At 39.8% G+C, this 15,507-nt stretch overlaps 1 protein-coding gene across 2 annotated transcripts in view; it reads right to left on the reverse strand.

Moving 5' to 3' along the window:
- Positions 1–10,249, reverse strand: part of RPAP3 (RNA polymerase II associated protein 3) — a 41,965-nt gene extending 31,716 nt beyond the window's left edge. The window contains exons 1-5 of one of the 2 annotated variants that reach the window (XM_082851122.1): positions 10,207–10,249; positions 7,285–7,574; positions 6,362–6,502; positions 1,189–1,311; positions 229–356 (exon numbers count right to left, since the gene is read on the reverse strand). In XM_082851122.1, coding sequence (XP_082707248.1) covers positions 229–356; positions 1,189–1,311; positions 6,362–6,502; positions 7,285–7,437 — 545 coding nt within the window. In that variant the 5' untranslated portion in view covers positions 7,438–7,574; positions 10,207–10,249. The remainder of the gene's footprint in view (positions 1–228; positions 357–1,188; positions 1,312–6,361; positions 6,503–7,284; positions 7,575–10,206) is intronic. The other variant, XM_082851123.1, reaches the window with a different exon arrangement.
- Between the last annotated feature and the right edge of the window lie 5,258 nt (positions 10,250–15,507).

Genomic DNA, 15,507 nt, shown 5'->3' on the forward strand with positions numbered 1-15,507 from the left:
GGAACACCTCGGTAAAGTGAGCTACAGGAGCAGGGTTTGAGCACCTGAATGTTTAAAATGGCTTAAGTAAAAGAACTAAATAAAAGGGAGTGAGTTACAAAAATTTGTAGTTGAAAAGAAATGTAAAACTTTTTCAAGCATTCCCACACATTTTATCACGAAAGTTTTTTTTTTTTCAAGTCTCCACATACACATAAAATATTCACACACATTATGGAAACTCCTTACTTTTTCAGTCTAAAGTACGCTGATGCCCTGTTTGTTGGCAACACAGGGTTATATGGGTCAGCACTCATGCCTTTGGTGTAGCATTCGATCGCTTCATCATATTTTCCTTGTTTGAAGTGTTTATTACCCTGAAAAAGCATACGAGTCAGATATATACTGGCACAGAATTCCAGAGCCATTTTCTTTCATTATTATCCATCTCTTCCTATCTCATTAGCCATGTGATCAAGGCTCACAGGAAAGGCAAGGGAATTAAGCAAAGTGGTCTTTTTACAAGTGCTAAAATTCACTACATAGTCATAGTTTGGTCACAATCCAAGAGCCCTGGCAGAAAAATGAGTAAAATACCTAGCATTATATACTTCTTGTTGACAATATGAACCCACAGAAATGTAACAAAAGAAAGGCATAAAGATAAATTTTAATCTGAAAGAGTGTCACCTCTTTGAAAAGCAATATAGCCAGTTTTACAATAATGAGGCATTCCTCAGGGAGATGTTGAACGTTCCAAAAAGCAACCAAAGATGGTCTGTGATATGGAGGAGTGGGATATAATGTCCATGTCAAGAATCACGTGCTGATCTGATTAGTATTTCAGTCTACTACTTAAAGCCCTGGAGTAACTCTCTGTATGCTCCAAGCACTTTACATATAATAATTCATTTAATAACACAATCACCCATTGAGGTTTAGTAATAATATTAATCTCATTTTACAGCTGAGAAAACTGAGTACATACAGGCAATTTAAAGAACTTGTCACAGGATGTGAACCTAGATAATCTGGTTTCAGAGCACATACTCCTAACCACTACACTGTACTGCCTCCCAATAGCGATATAGCCAATAACAGCTTAAAGTTTGAACACCCCCTAAATTATGCTGTAGAAATCTTGGGACGGACATGATTTTCTACACATCCTGCTTACTTGAAGGAACCAACGGCTAACCTAAAGAGTACCTTTTCTTTTAGAGCAAGAGCCTTTTGTGAATCTACATGAATCCCATCTTCTTCTGACTCCGATTCTTGAGACACAGAATCATGGGTACTCTCTTCTTTGTCAAGCTCATCAAGGATACTGTCCTGAAATCAAAAGTAGGGAAACAGTGTTCATAATTACATGACCATTAAAAACAGAAGATAAACTCCGCCCCCCCAAAAGAACATTCAACAGAACATTAAGTTGTCACAATCTAAGGACCTAAAGGCCTACAAAAGCAACTCAAGTAACCTCTCATTCTTAAGACTAAACCCAGACAAAAGGGTATCCTTGCTTAGAAAACCAAGATCCAAACCACTTAGAGAATCTGACTTTGAATTCATAAAGTGAGCTAAGTCAATAGAGTCTAAAAATCACCCCTAAATCACAAACTATTAGCAGTGAAGTATTATTCCTTTACATAAGAGAAGTTTGCAAATAACCCCAAATCTATGTAATTGCATCCAACAGCAGAGAAAGGTTTTATCTAAAAACCTTTTTTTCCTCTTATTTTTAAAACAAAAACTGCTTGTAGAGCACAATTAACTCCTGATTCTCACAGCAACTTCATGTGTTTCACTTGAAGGAAATGACAAATAGAAGTTAGTTAACTCACTCAGGGTCACTCAGCTAGTAAGTGGCCAAATGAGGATCTGAACCCAGGCAGTCTGCCTCCTCCAGAGGGCTCTCAATGACTATATTATACTGTTTCTCAGTCTATTCCAAATATAGCTGACTCTACCAAAGAAAATACCTAACATGCTAGTCCAGCAATTCCCAATCTCTTTTGACGCACACATTCCTTTCATGGTAATGAATCATTTCATGGACCCCATCAGTATTTTTTTAATCATTTTTTTTAGCACATATAATAAAAGAATGATTTTTAGTTAGAGATTTTTCTTTTTTTTCCCGCACCACTTGGCTCACGGGATCTCAGTTCCCCAGCCAGGGACTGAACCCAGGCCACGGCAGTGAAAGCCCAGAATCGTAATCACTAGGCCACCAGGGAACTCCCTAGTAAGAGATTTTAAACCAGTAACCATTAAAGAGTTCATTAAAACTCATGTAAACGGGGCTTCCCTGGTGGCGCGGTGGTTAAGAACCCGCCTGCCAATGCTAGAGGACACGGGTTAAGCCCTGGTCCGGAAAATCCCACGTGCTGCAGAGCGACTAAGCCCGTGAGCCACAACTACTGAGCCTGCGCTCTAGAGCCTGTGCTCTGCAACAAGAGAAGCCACCACAATGAGAAGCCCGCGCACCGCAACAAAGAGTAGCACACCCTCTTGACGCAACTAGAGAAAGCCCGCACGCAATAACGAAGACCCAATGCAGCCAAAAATAAGTAAAATAAAATTTAAAAATTTATTTTAAAAAACTCATGTAAACAAAAACGTAATTATTATATAAACAAAATCCTTTCTGTATTTAACAATATACTATTTTAAATAATTTATGTAGGAAAAAATTGTTGATAAATTAAAAAACAAAATAAGACCTATGCTTAGTTTCATTGAATGAACATTCAAAGATGGACTGAAATTTAGCTATGTGTTTTAGCATGAAGATTCTAGAAATTCCATCAGCCTACCAAGATTAAAGCCAAGACTGTCCAACCCTGTTACACAGACGTGTAGAAAACTAACAGCAGCAGAACACCAAAGCCGCTGCTCAGATCTGAACTAGAATGGAACAACCATGACTGCACTGGCCACACAAACCAGGAGTTCAATCAATATCTGTTGAATGAATAAATGACTGTAGAAAGCAACTCTCTAAGAAATCATCTGACATGATGCCTTTTAGGAAAGGGCATTATAAGAAGATTCCAATTTATGAAAAGGAAAAGGCTACATAGAAGGGGGTAAAGTTACAAAAAATGAAAGCAGACTAAATAATACTTAGCAGAGAATAAATCATGTTCAGAAAGTATCATTTCCAACAGTAATAAATTCAAGACCCAAAATCATACTTCTCTTGCATCGAGACATTACTAAAGCAGATGACATACTATTTAAATAATAATGTGTGCTCTCTCTGGACTCAATTAGCCTTGGTTTCATGAAGAAAAATACAACCAGGGCAGAAGACCTAAACAGACATTTCTCCAAAGAAGACATACAGATGGACAATAGGCACATGAAAAGATGCTCAACATCACTAATTATCAGAGAAATGCAAATCAAAACTACAATGAGGTATCACTTCACACCAGTCAGAGCAGCCATCATCAAAAAGTCTACAAATAATAAATGCTGGAGAGGGCGTGGAGAAAAGGGAACCCTCCCACTCTGCTGGTGGGAATGTAAATTGGTTCAGCCACTATGGAGAACAGTATAGAGGTTCCTTACAAAACTAAAAATAGAGCTACCATATGATCCAGCAATCCCACTCCTGGGCATATAACCGGAAAAGACAAAAACTCTAATTTGAAAACATACATGCAGCCCAATGCTCCTAGCAGCACTATTTACAATAGCCAAGACATGGAAGCAACCTAAATGTCCATCGACAGAGGAAGGGATAAAGAAAATGTGGTACATATATACAATGGAATATTACTCAGCCACAAAAAAGAATAAAATAATGCCATTTGCAGCAACATGGATGGATATGGAGATTATCATACTAAGTGAAGTAAGTCAGACAGAGAAAGACAAATATCATATGATATTGCTTATATGCAGAATCTAAAAAATAAAAAAAAAAGATACAAATGAATTTATTTATAAAACAGAAACAGATTCACAGACTTAGAGAACAAACTTACGGTTACCGGGGGGAAGGGTCGGGGGGCTGGGATAGATTGGGAGTTTGGGATTGACATGTGCACACTACTATATTTAAAATAGATAACCAACAAGGACCTACTGTATAGTACAGAGAGCTCTGCTCAATATTCTGTAATAACCTAAACGGGAAAAGAATTTGAAAAAGAATAGATACATGTGTATGTATAACTGAATCACTTTGCTGTACACCTGAAACTAACACAACATTGTTAATCGACTATGCTCCAATATAAAATAAAAATTAAAAAAGAAAAAGAAAAAAGTGATACAAATGAACTCACTTACAAAACAGAAACAGACTCTCAGACATAGAAAACACTTTATGGTTACCAAAGGGGGAAGTGGGGGAGGGATAAATTAGGAGTTTGCGTTTAACAGATATACACTACTATATATAAAACATAAACAATAAGCACCGACTATAGCACAGGGAACTATACTCAATATCTTGTAATAACCTATAATGGAAAAGAATCTGAAAAAGTACAGATAAGTGTGTATGTATATATACATATAAAACTGAATCACTTTGCTGTACACCTGAAACTAAATTGTAAATCAACTATGCTTCAATTTAAAAATTAATTAATTAAAAATAAATGTTTTATAAAAAGAGAAATACAACTAATTTGAAAAACCATTTGGCAGTATCTTCTAATGCTAAATGCATATACAAACTATGACCAAGCAAATACCATCCCAGGTGCTATATCCATCAAAAGACATGTACAAGAATGTTCATAGCAGGTTTATTCATAACGGCCCCAAGCTGAAAACAACTCAGTGTATATCAATAGGAGAATGGATACACAAACTGTGATATATCCACACGATGGAATTCTGATCAGCAATGAAACAGAACAAACTACTGCTACTGACAGTACAGATCAATCTCAGACAATAAGAGCAAAAGAAGCCAAACAGAGAACAGTGCATACTGTACGATACAACTGTAAGAAATTCCCAAACCGGCAAAACCTATCTACAATATTAGAGATCACTACAGTGGCCACCTTTGGGAGGTAATCAACCGAAAAGGGAGGTTTCTGGGATACGAGAAATGTTCTATATCTTGATCTGGATGGTAGTTTCTCAGTTCTGTACATGAGTGAAAATTCAGGAAGTTGTACATTTAAGATTTTGGGACTTTACTGTATGAATGTTATACCTCAATAAAAATGTTAAACAAAAAAGTGCAAAGAAAATAATACACATAAAAATCAGAATAGTAGTTACCTCTGAAGATAGAGAGGAGAAAAGAAGATGGGACAGGGAAGGAGCACAATGGCAGCTTCAATGGGATTGAAAAAATTCTCTTTATGTTAGGTGGTGGGTTTACGTATTCATTTTATTATCATGCTTTAGAACACGTATCTCTACAAACTATTTTGTATGAATCAAATATTACATAATGAACACTTTTAAAAAGACTAAAAGCGAGTGTGTATTCCAAATCAACCTAACAAAATCAACCCTTAGGGTGGATCAGAGTCTAGAATAAGGCTGGCCAACAGGTTCCCGTTCACAGGTTGGCCTGACAGTGGCTGCTTGGAATACTGGGTAGAGGGTTATGAGGCAGAGTAATTAATTCTCCAGCTACACTGTGTCTCATGTGTGGGAGATGGGAGGCATGCACCACACCAGCCTAGAAGGGCCCTTCCTGAAATCAAGATAGCCCTAATTCTACTGTCACGCAGCCCTAGCCCTAAGACTAAACCCAAAGGCATTCTATTTTAGCCAGTATTCTACAGGTCCTTCAGTCTATTAAAAAAAAAAAAAAAAAGTTGGTAGAGTCCTTCTTTTCTCATATTATTACTATCTTAGAATTCTGGCTGTTTAAGGGTTAGAGATGATGAAGAGGAAGGAGGTAGGCGCAACTATAGGTGGAGAGGTCTTTGTGGTGATGCAATATTTCTGTACCTTAATTGCAATGGTGGTTACCCAAATCTACAGGTCATAAAATGGCAAAGAACTATACATACATTGCACCGATATCAATCTCCTGGTTTTGATACTGTACTATAGTTAAATAAGATGTAACCATTAGGGGAGATTGGGTGAAGAGTACACTGGATCTCTTATGTACTATTTGTGCAAAAGGAGAAAAAAAGAAAAAATAGGAAAAAAGAAAAGAATCCAGCTGTTTTAGCCACTATTCACTGATAGAGGACTGTAGGAGAAAAAATAATCTAGTTAACTGAACAGCTAGGTATTTAAGTTTTTATTCCACACAAAATAGTCTATAAGAGAAAGACACAGGTCCTAAGAACTCTACATGATTTTTCATTTAATCCATGACTCTTAACTAACTCCAAGAAAATTTTACTCAAATACTAAGAAGCATATAACCAGATTAGCTTACCACATCAAGTTTTGCCCATGCCTCATAATCATAAGATTTTATCCTGTTTTTTGTGTTTTCATCTTTGGTTTTTTTAGATGACTCTTTAACTTTGCCTTTCTTCTTTTTCCTAAGATTCCCATTTCGAATAGGAGGTAAATTCTAGGAAGGAAAAACAACACAACGTTTTAAGACTGCTCTTTTCTTTTCTGTATAACTAGCGATGTTCAAAATTCTCACTAAAGTATATTTTCAAGTAAAAGTAATTTTTAATTTAATTTTCAAGTGGTTAGAAATACCAATTCACTCATTTATAATGATAACTTATGCCTGAAAAGTTTAATTCATCCTTTGACAAATATTGAACATTGTTCAGTCATAAGAAAAGTATTGATATTACCTAGAAATTTTAATTATACACTTTGCATTTTAGGATTTGCAATCCTAAATTCAAAAACTGCCTGATCTTCAGCCTTGGTACAATGATTTAGCAGCAGTACAATGGCACACTGAACTGACTCCACATCATTACAAACAGTATGAAAATGCTATCCGTATTTGAATGCACTGTCTTAAGAAAACCATTTGGTTGAGCCTAGGTACTACCTAAGTTTTTACGGCAATACTGCATGTTAATATATCACTAAATATATAATTACATATGATATACAGAATTATATACAAACCCACATATTTTATGATTCTGTTCATTTACCTTAAAATTATCACATGGTCTTCCTTTCAGGAACTATTCACTAAGCCTTAAAATGTCTTAATATAGTTAATACAATTATTACAAAGACTTTAAAAAGTAGAATTTTTCAAAATGTTGGCAGAAAGCAAATCACTTCAATCAGTATTTCCACAAAACATTTTAAAGGTGGTGCTTTACTTTAAGATAGTTTTGCTGGATGCTAAAGTAGGAATTTAATTAAGCAATTTACCTCTTCAGGAACACCACTCTGTCTTCTAAGTTCCATATCCTTTTGTTTAATATCTTTTTCCCAGTTTTCTAAATCCCTCATAAAGTCTTGTAACTCTTCTGCGTTTTGTTTCACTTGTAGTTGTAATTCAATTGCTTTACTTGCTGAAGTCATTGTGGCCTGCACAGTTTTTATCAACCAACCTCTGATAAGAATTAAATAGAATTATTTGGTTTATTTTTTTTGAAACCCAGCTAATTAATGATCTTTACCTCTTCATAAATGGCCAAGATACATGTAAGGAAAGGAACCTAAAGTGATGCAGAAGACAGAAAATATCAGTATATTATGCTTAAAATGAGTCAATCAATGTTTGCTGAATAAACAAATGCAAAATAAACAGATAGGTTGGGCATCCATGCAACGTGAATAAAAGGCAAAAGGGAGGAAATCACTGAAAATTAGCAAGCAGCCTATGGGTAGCAGATTGGCTGCTCGTCTCTAGAGTTTATACGTTTAGCCTAATTACCTCCTTTACTCTTTTTTTTTTCCAACATTTATTGAACTTTGGCTACGTGAAAGGCCCTGTATCAAGATTTAGGGATGCAAAACAAGACAAGGTCCCTTCTCTAGTGGAGGAGAAAAGAAAATAATCGAAGTACTGAGTAACAAAATATTATGCTAGGCAGGGTTTCTCAACCTTGGGACTACTGAGATTTGGGGCCAGATAATTCTTTGTTGTGGGTTGGCCGTCCTGTGCATTGTAGGATGTTTGGCAGCATCCCTGGCCTCTACTAACTAGTTGCCAGTATTACTCCCTTCCCTCTGGACTGTAACAACCAAAAATGTCTCCGGACATTTTCAAATATCTCCTGGTTGAGAACCACTGTGCTAGCGGTACATGCAGATGCTATGGGGCTGACCACAAAGGACAGGTATAAATCAGACAGTAGGGTGGCAGGTTCAAGGAAAGAGTCCCCAGAGGTGCTGAAATTTAGCCATGTTTCAAAAGGGGCCAGCCAAGTGATTAATGTGGAGGAGTGGGCCAGGAGAATGAGGGACTGGGAGGGAGAATAACGGAAGAGAAGGCAAATACGGGACAGATCAGGAAATGCCAGGCCATGAGATCTGACCTACAGTCTGAAAGCTGTGGGAAACATTAAGGTGGTAAAATAAAAGGGACATGATGACTCATTAGATTGAGGAGTTGGTGAGCAGAGAAGGACTCAGTCTTAGATTTCTGGTTTGGGAGCCTGGTAAGATTAGTGGTACCACTTTGAGTCAGGAATCACAATTTTAAAAGGAAAAGAGGTTTCAGGATTGCAGAACATGTGTAAAGACAGATTTTTTTCAGTTTGGGATAAGGTGATTGAGTTCTTATGGGACATCAGAACATAGCCAGTATGTAGTTACAGAGGACTAGAAATATAAATTTGGGTGTCACTAGCATAAAGGTAGAAGCTACAATCATGAGATTTGGATATGTTTAATTACTGTGACAATGGGGGGGGGGGCGCTGGGGGAAGCCTGAAGAACACATATCTAGGGAACAAACCAAGGAAGAAATGCCAACACAGTAAAAATCAGGCAGTGGCATCTAGAGAGCTGGGAGGAAAACTTGGAGTACTGTCACAGAAGAGAAGTTTTAGTTCAAGAATACGGAAAGTTAGCAGTGTCAACGGCCACAGAAGTCACATGGAGGAAATAAAGTGCATTATATTTAGTCATATAAAGATTGTTTAGTTTTAATGGGTTTTTTTTAAGGAGAGAAATAAAATGAGCTGAGTAAATGAGATTATATGGGGATTAGCATAATTTTGCCTTTCATAACCTAAAACTGCCCACGAGTATGGGCGGGGAATTGAGGAGCAAGGTAAAAGAAAATATAGGAAAGGGGATGCGTGATGCGGCAAGGTCCCCAAAAAGGTGGGAGGGAATTCAAAGCTTAAGTGTGTATGGGGTGGACAGGGGGGTGAGGATTGGTTAGGATGGGAGAGACAGAAGAGATTAGAAAACGGATTCGTTTAGGAGGAGGAACAGATGTTTGCAACCGCATATAGGTCTTCTGACCCCCCCGGCCTTGCGTCAGAAAGTAAACTAAACTTAAGCTTCTTTCAGGCAGTGCCCATGTTTGATCACATACGTATATCTCATTAAAAAACAAAGCTAGTACAACGTTTTGCCGAAGGACTCAAAAATGTGAATAAGGGCTTCCTTGGTGGCGCAGTGGTTGAGGGTCCACCCGCCGATGCAGGGGACGCGGGTTCGTTCCCCGGTCCGGGAAGATCCCACATGCCGCGGAGCGGCTGGGCCCGTGAGCCATGGCCGCTGGGCCTGCGCGTCCGGAGCCTGTGCTCCGCAACGGGAGAGACCACAATAGTGAGAGGCCCGCGTATTGCAAAAAAAAAAAAAAAAAAAAAATGTGAATAAAAGCGCAGCAAGCCACTGAGATACGTTGGTGGGGAGGGGGGGAGAAGAAACCTTTTCCATTTCGCCTATCACCTCTGCTCCCACGGAACCTGCGTCCAGGCAGGCAACCAGAAACTTCCAGCGCCTGGGGTATCAATTTCATACCCAATATCCGGGCGAGCATTGCACACCCACGCCAAAAGGGGGTTGGGCCCCACCGAGGTCCCCTGGGGAGGGTGAATCTAAGGTCCTGACCAACGCAAATCGCCCAATAATCCGGGCAGCCGGGGTGGAGAGACCGACAGCAAGGCTGTCCGTCCAGGCCCGGGCTGCTCGGGGCGAGCCCCTCCCGGAACGAGCTCCCCGGTGCGCCTCTACCCTAGACACCGCCGCGCCGCCCCAACGCCGGGCCCTGCCGTCCGCCCTTGCCCTCTCGGCGTCACCCGGGATCCACGGCTGCACCCCTCCTCCCGCAGAGCGACCCCAAAAGCCTCCTCGCTGCTGCAGCCGGTGATAACCGCAAAGCCGGCTCACCTTAACGTGCTGTTACCGTCCCCACTTCCGCAGCTTCCCGCCCGCAATGACTCACGCCGGGCCCTGCCTTCCTGGGCTTTCCCACAAGTCTCCGCGTGCCCTCGCCCCACCCCCTGGAGCCGGGTCGGAGCGTGCGCAGAAGGTCAGATACACTGTGCTCTCTTCGGGGTAGAACCAGCCTAGAGCGTTGACAGGTGTGTTAAAGCAAAATCTGCTGCTTTGCCTGCTTCCGGTATGACCAAACTTCACACTAGGTAATCCAAAAACTGCAGGATCATCCTGACTTGTTCTGATTCCCCAAATAATAACGCCTTGAATAATTCCTTGGATTCCCCTCAGTTGTTTTTTTTTTTTTGCGGTACGCAGGCATCTCACTGCTGTGGCCTCTCCCGTTGCGGAGCACAGGCTCCGGACGCGCAGGCTCAGCGGCCATGGCTCACGGGCCCAGCCGCTCCGCGGCATGTGGGATCCTCCCGGACCGGGGCACGAACCCGTGTCCCCTGCATAGGCAGGCGGACTCTCAACCACTGCGCCACCAGGGAAGCCCTCCCCTCAGTTTTAATATTTGCCTTTCTGTGTGTAATGGTATTTTACAACCTTTGTATGATAATCATGTGAGAAAGTTAGTTTGTCTACCATAAACAGGCTATGTAAACTAGTAACTCTAGCAATTTTTGTAGTATTTTTTTCTTTAAGTTCTTGTATTCGGCAAACCAGTTTCTCAGTCTGCCTACCTTGCACCTTTGCAAGTAAACTCTTTCCTTTTCTAAATATCTATTTCTGAGTCTTTCTTGGATGTGTGTCGGTATTAAGGTCTGTCTTTAGATTTCCCTGGCCACAAAGAAAAAAGAATATGAAGCTTTTAATATTTTGTGCTTCTGCTTCCTGTATGAGTGAACTTTCTCTCATTTTTCATGGCAACTCTAAAACTGTAAAACAAAAGTAATTTTAAAAGCCCACAAAAACAAACAGAAGCAAACAAACCTTTCCATTTGAAATAGCTCTGTGATCTTAAACATTAGACCAAAAATTCAGATTAGTGGCTCTCAAGCTTGACTGAACTTTGGAATCACCTTGGGAGTGTGGGGAAAAGAAATACTGATTTCTAGGACCTCTCCCCAGAGATTGTGATTTAATTAGCACAGCCTGGGCATCCTGATTTTTTTAAAAGCACAAGATATAGCCATGCAGTTGAGGCTGGGACCCACTAATCCAGGTAAGGATCAGTGAAAAACCACCCTGGGGACCTTCCTTACAAAGTCATCAGCACATCTTTCCCACTGTATAATTATTTGGTATCTTTGTATTTTAAACTCATAGTAGTCAAATCATTAACTGTCACCAAAATATTTACTAAGGGAATGATTCTTTTCTTTTTTGTGTTGGCGGACAGAAAACTGACTTTTAAGGGTTTTTTGGTGTGTGTTTTAAAATTAATCTAATAATAAATAATTTTAAAACAGATATTGATTTATAGATGTTCTTAACAAAAGCAACTCTGTTGGGGTTTTTATGGTTTTTTTTTTTTTTTTTACCACACCGCAGGGCCTGCTGGATCTTAGTTCCCCGACTGGGGGTGGAACCTGTGCCCCCTGCAGTGGAAGTGCAGAGTCTTAACCACTGGACCACCAGGGAAGTCCCAAAGCAAGTCTATCTTTACAAATTAATTCTGGCAGAGTCAACTGAGATGAGAGAGAAGGGGGCCAGCTGGCTGTTCTAGTAAAACCTCATGGACCCTCTCACATCTTTTTCTCTCTCTCTCTCTCTCTCTCTCTCTCTTTCTTCACATAATAATCAGTTGTTGCTTGGTGAGTACAAAATCAAAGTGAGAGGAGTTAGTCAGGTGGTCTTGATGGCCACCATCACCTAATCCTGAGGCTCCCACTGTCCTACAAAAAACTATGCCTGTAATGGCAGCCTTCCCTCTGCAAAGGAGGTTGAGGGTTTTTTATTATTGGCAGTCATGTGCTCATCTAAAAACAAGAATTCAGTAAATAAAGAAGGAGAGGAAGGGAGCAGATACTGAGGGGCAACCAGTAACCTCTATCAAAGGCCTTAATTATTTGTCAAAAGAATAGTGAATGAATGAGTTGATACTGCTAGAAATCCAGGCTCACTATAACCTGAGGAAGAAGGTTGAATTCTGCAATGCTGATTCTTCCACTTACTGAAAATGTAATCTGAATGTAATCTGTACACTGAGGCTTAATGTAAATTAAAGTTAAAATGGAGAAGATAAAAGTACCTACTGGAGTAAGAAAATGTATGTAGATGGCCTACTTAGCACAGCTTGGGACATGGTAGGAGCTCAACAAATGTTATTTCCTGTCTCTCCCTCCTGTAAAGCTAAGGTCCAGACCCGGGGATTTAATAACTCTCTCCTACATCTCTCCCTGTCTCCCACTTGACTGTCTGGAAGACCTCTGAAGATGTCTCTAAGAAGCACAAGTACTGGGCACCAGGAGGTAAAGGTTAAGGTTGATAGCAGGGAAGGTAAACTGCCTCTCCTAATGCAAAGTGAAATCTGTATAATAAGGAAGACAAGTAAGAATTGTAATAAGAAATAAGCATGTTATTTTACATTCCTCATCTCACAGCAATGGTAATATTATCCCCATTTTACTGATAAGGACGCTGACCTGAATAATTACAAAATTTGCCCGTACAGCCAGCAAATGACAGAGCCTGGTGAGGTACCTGGGCAGTCTGTCTTCAGAGCTGGCACCTGTGACTGCCTGTTCTACTACCCCCTGTCTGGCTCATTTGACTGTGACCTCCCTTGAGGAAGGGTAAGAGTGGCCCTATTTCTGAAATCTGCACTCTGTAACTTACCTGAGGCACTACTCCATACCTGTCATTTTCCTAGCATCTGTGGCCTAAATAATCTGTTTACAGGTGAGAAGTCTCCTTGTATCTCTCTGGCACTCCTCCTCCCTCAGTTTGGTCAACCTCTGCAACCACAGAAGCTGCATCCAGAGGTGTCCTTATGTCCCCTGTGTACGTGGTCAAGGGGACTGGTTACCAAGGCTAGGGACCACCAGTCTCCATGTATCCCCTCAGAGTCTATGTGCAATGCTCCTTCCGTTCTTTTTTTTTTTTAAAGACTTTATTTTCTGAGAGCAGTTTGGGTTTACAATAAAATTAAGATAAGGGTACAGAGATTTCCCATACACCCCCTACCCCAAGATATACATAGCCTTCCCCCTTTATCAACATCACTTGCCAGAATGGTACAGTTTTTACCAGGTATGAACCTACATTGACACATCATAGTCACCCAGAATCCATAATTTAACTAAGGGTTCACTCTTGGTGTTGTACAGTGGGTTTGGACAAATGACTAATGGCTATATATCTATCATTATAATACCGTACAGAGTATTTCCACTGCCCTAAAAATCCTCTGTGCTCTGCATATTCATCTCTCCCCCTCCACGCTCACCCCCAGCAGCCATTGATTATTTTTACTGTCTCCATAGATTTGCCCTTTCCACAATGTCAAATAGTTGAAATTATACGGTATGGAGCCTTCTCAGTTTGGCTTTTCTCACTTCGTAATATGAGCTTCAGATTCCTCCATGTCTTTACATGGCTTGATAGCCCATTTCTTTTTAGCTGTGAATTATATTCCATTGTTCGACGTACCACAGTTTATCCATGCACCTGCCGAAGGACACCTTGGTTGCTTCCAAGTTTGAGCCATGATGAATGAAACTGCTAAAAACATCCATTTGTAGAGTTTTGCGTGGACAGAAGTTTTCAGTTCCTTTGGGGGTGTAATTATGAAGGAGTGCAATTGCTGGATTATATGGTAAGAATATGCTTAGTTTTGTTACAAAATCAAACTGTCTTCCAGAGTGGCTATACCGGTTTGCTTTTCCACCCTCGATGTCTGAGAGATTCTATTGCTCCATATCCTTACCAGCATTTGGTGTTGTCAGTGTTCCAGATTTTGGCCATTCTAACAAGTGTGTAATGGTGTCTTGTTTTAATTTGCACTTCCCTGATGACATATGAGGTGGAGCATCTTTTCATATGCTTATTTGCCTTCTGTAGATCTTCTTTGGTCTATTGATGGTTGATGTCTTTTAAGGTCCCATTCTTTAATTGGTTGTTTACTTTTTGTAGTTTCAAGCATCCTTTATATATTTTGGATAACGGTCTTTATCAAATATTTTTGCAAATATTTTCTCCCCATTTGTGGCTTGTCTGCTAATTCCCTTGATATTGTCTTTCCCAGAGCAGAATTTTTTTTTTACTTGAAGTATAGTTAATTTACAATGTTTCAGGTGTACGGCAAAGTGATTCAGTTATATATATAATTGGGAGCAGTACTTGTTGGAATTAATGGTTTGGTTTTTCTGGAAGGAGCTCATAATAGAGGACTCCCTTCCAATTCCACCATATACACAGCATCACCTTCTTTGGATGAAGATTGGCCTTTGGTGTGGTTGGTGATGGTTCATTTCACTTGCCCCACAATCTCTTCCATTACACATTATTGTACAGTATCCACTTTTCATCACCCATCACAATTTGTTTTAAAACTGGAACGTTTTCGCTTATGTTTAAGTAGAGAATCGCAGGCGGAAATATGGTCAAGAAGATTTTTTTCGCTTAACTTACGTGGAACCCAAACATCAAAGCTATGAATATAACCAAACTGGTGCAAATGATTTTCAACACTTGATTTGGGTATTTTGAGTATGTCGACTATCTCCCATGTGGTATAGCCACGTTGATTGTTCTCAATTAATGTCTCAATTTGATCGCTATCAACGTCAACTGGTCTACCCGACGGGGGAGCACCATACAGCGAGGAATCTCCAGCATGAAACTTTGCAAACCAGTTTCAACACGTTCAATCAGTCACAGCACCTTCTCCATACACTGCACAAATCTTTTGTGCATTTCAGTTGTGTTTTTACCTTTCTTGAAATAATAAAGCATAATATGCTGAAAATGTTGCTGTTTTTCTTCCAACTTCAGTATTAAAATGGCTACACAAAAATTCACCAATTTTGATAAGTTTTCTTTTAATGCATGCTGATATGCTGTCACAATACAATCTAACAAAATTGTTTCGAATGAAGTTAAAGACAAGCACTACTAGAGCCATCGTACAGAAAAAAATCAAACAGACTCTGGCCAACCCAGTAGTTCCCTGTGCTATACAATAGGTTCTTGTTTATCTGTTTTATATATAGTGGTGCGTATCTGTTAACCCCAAACTCCTAATTTATCCCTCCCCACTCTTCGCCCTTTGGTAACCATAAGTTGTTTTCTATGTCTGTGAGTCTA

Source organism: Leucopleurus acutus (genome assembly GCF_964270905.1).
Source record: "Leucopleurus acutus genome assembly, chromosome: 11".
Lineage (NCBI taxonomy): Eukaryota > Metazoa > Chordata > Mammalia > Artiodactyla > Delphinidae > Leucopleurus > Leucopleurus acutus.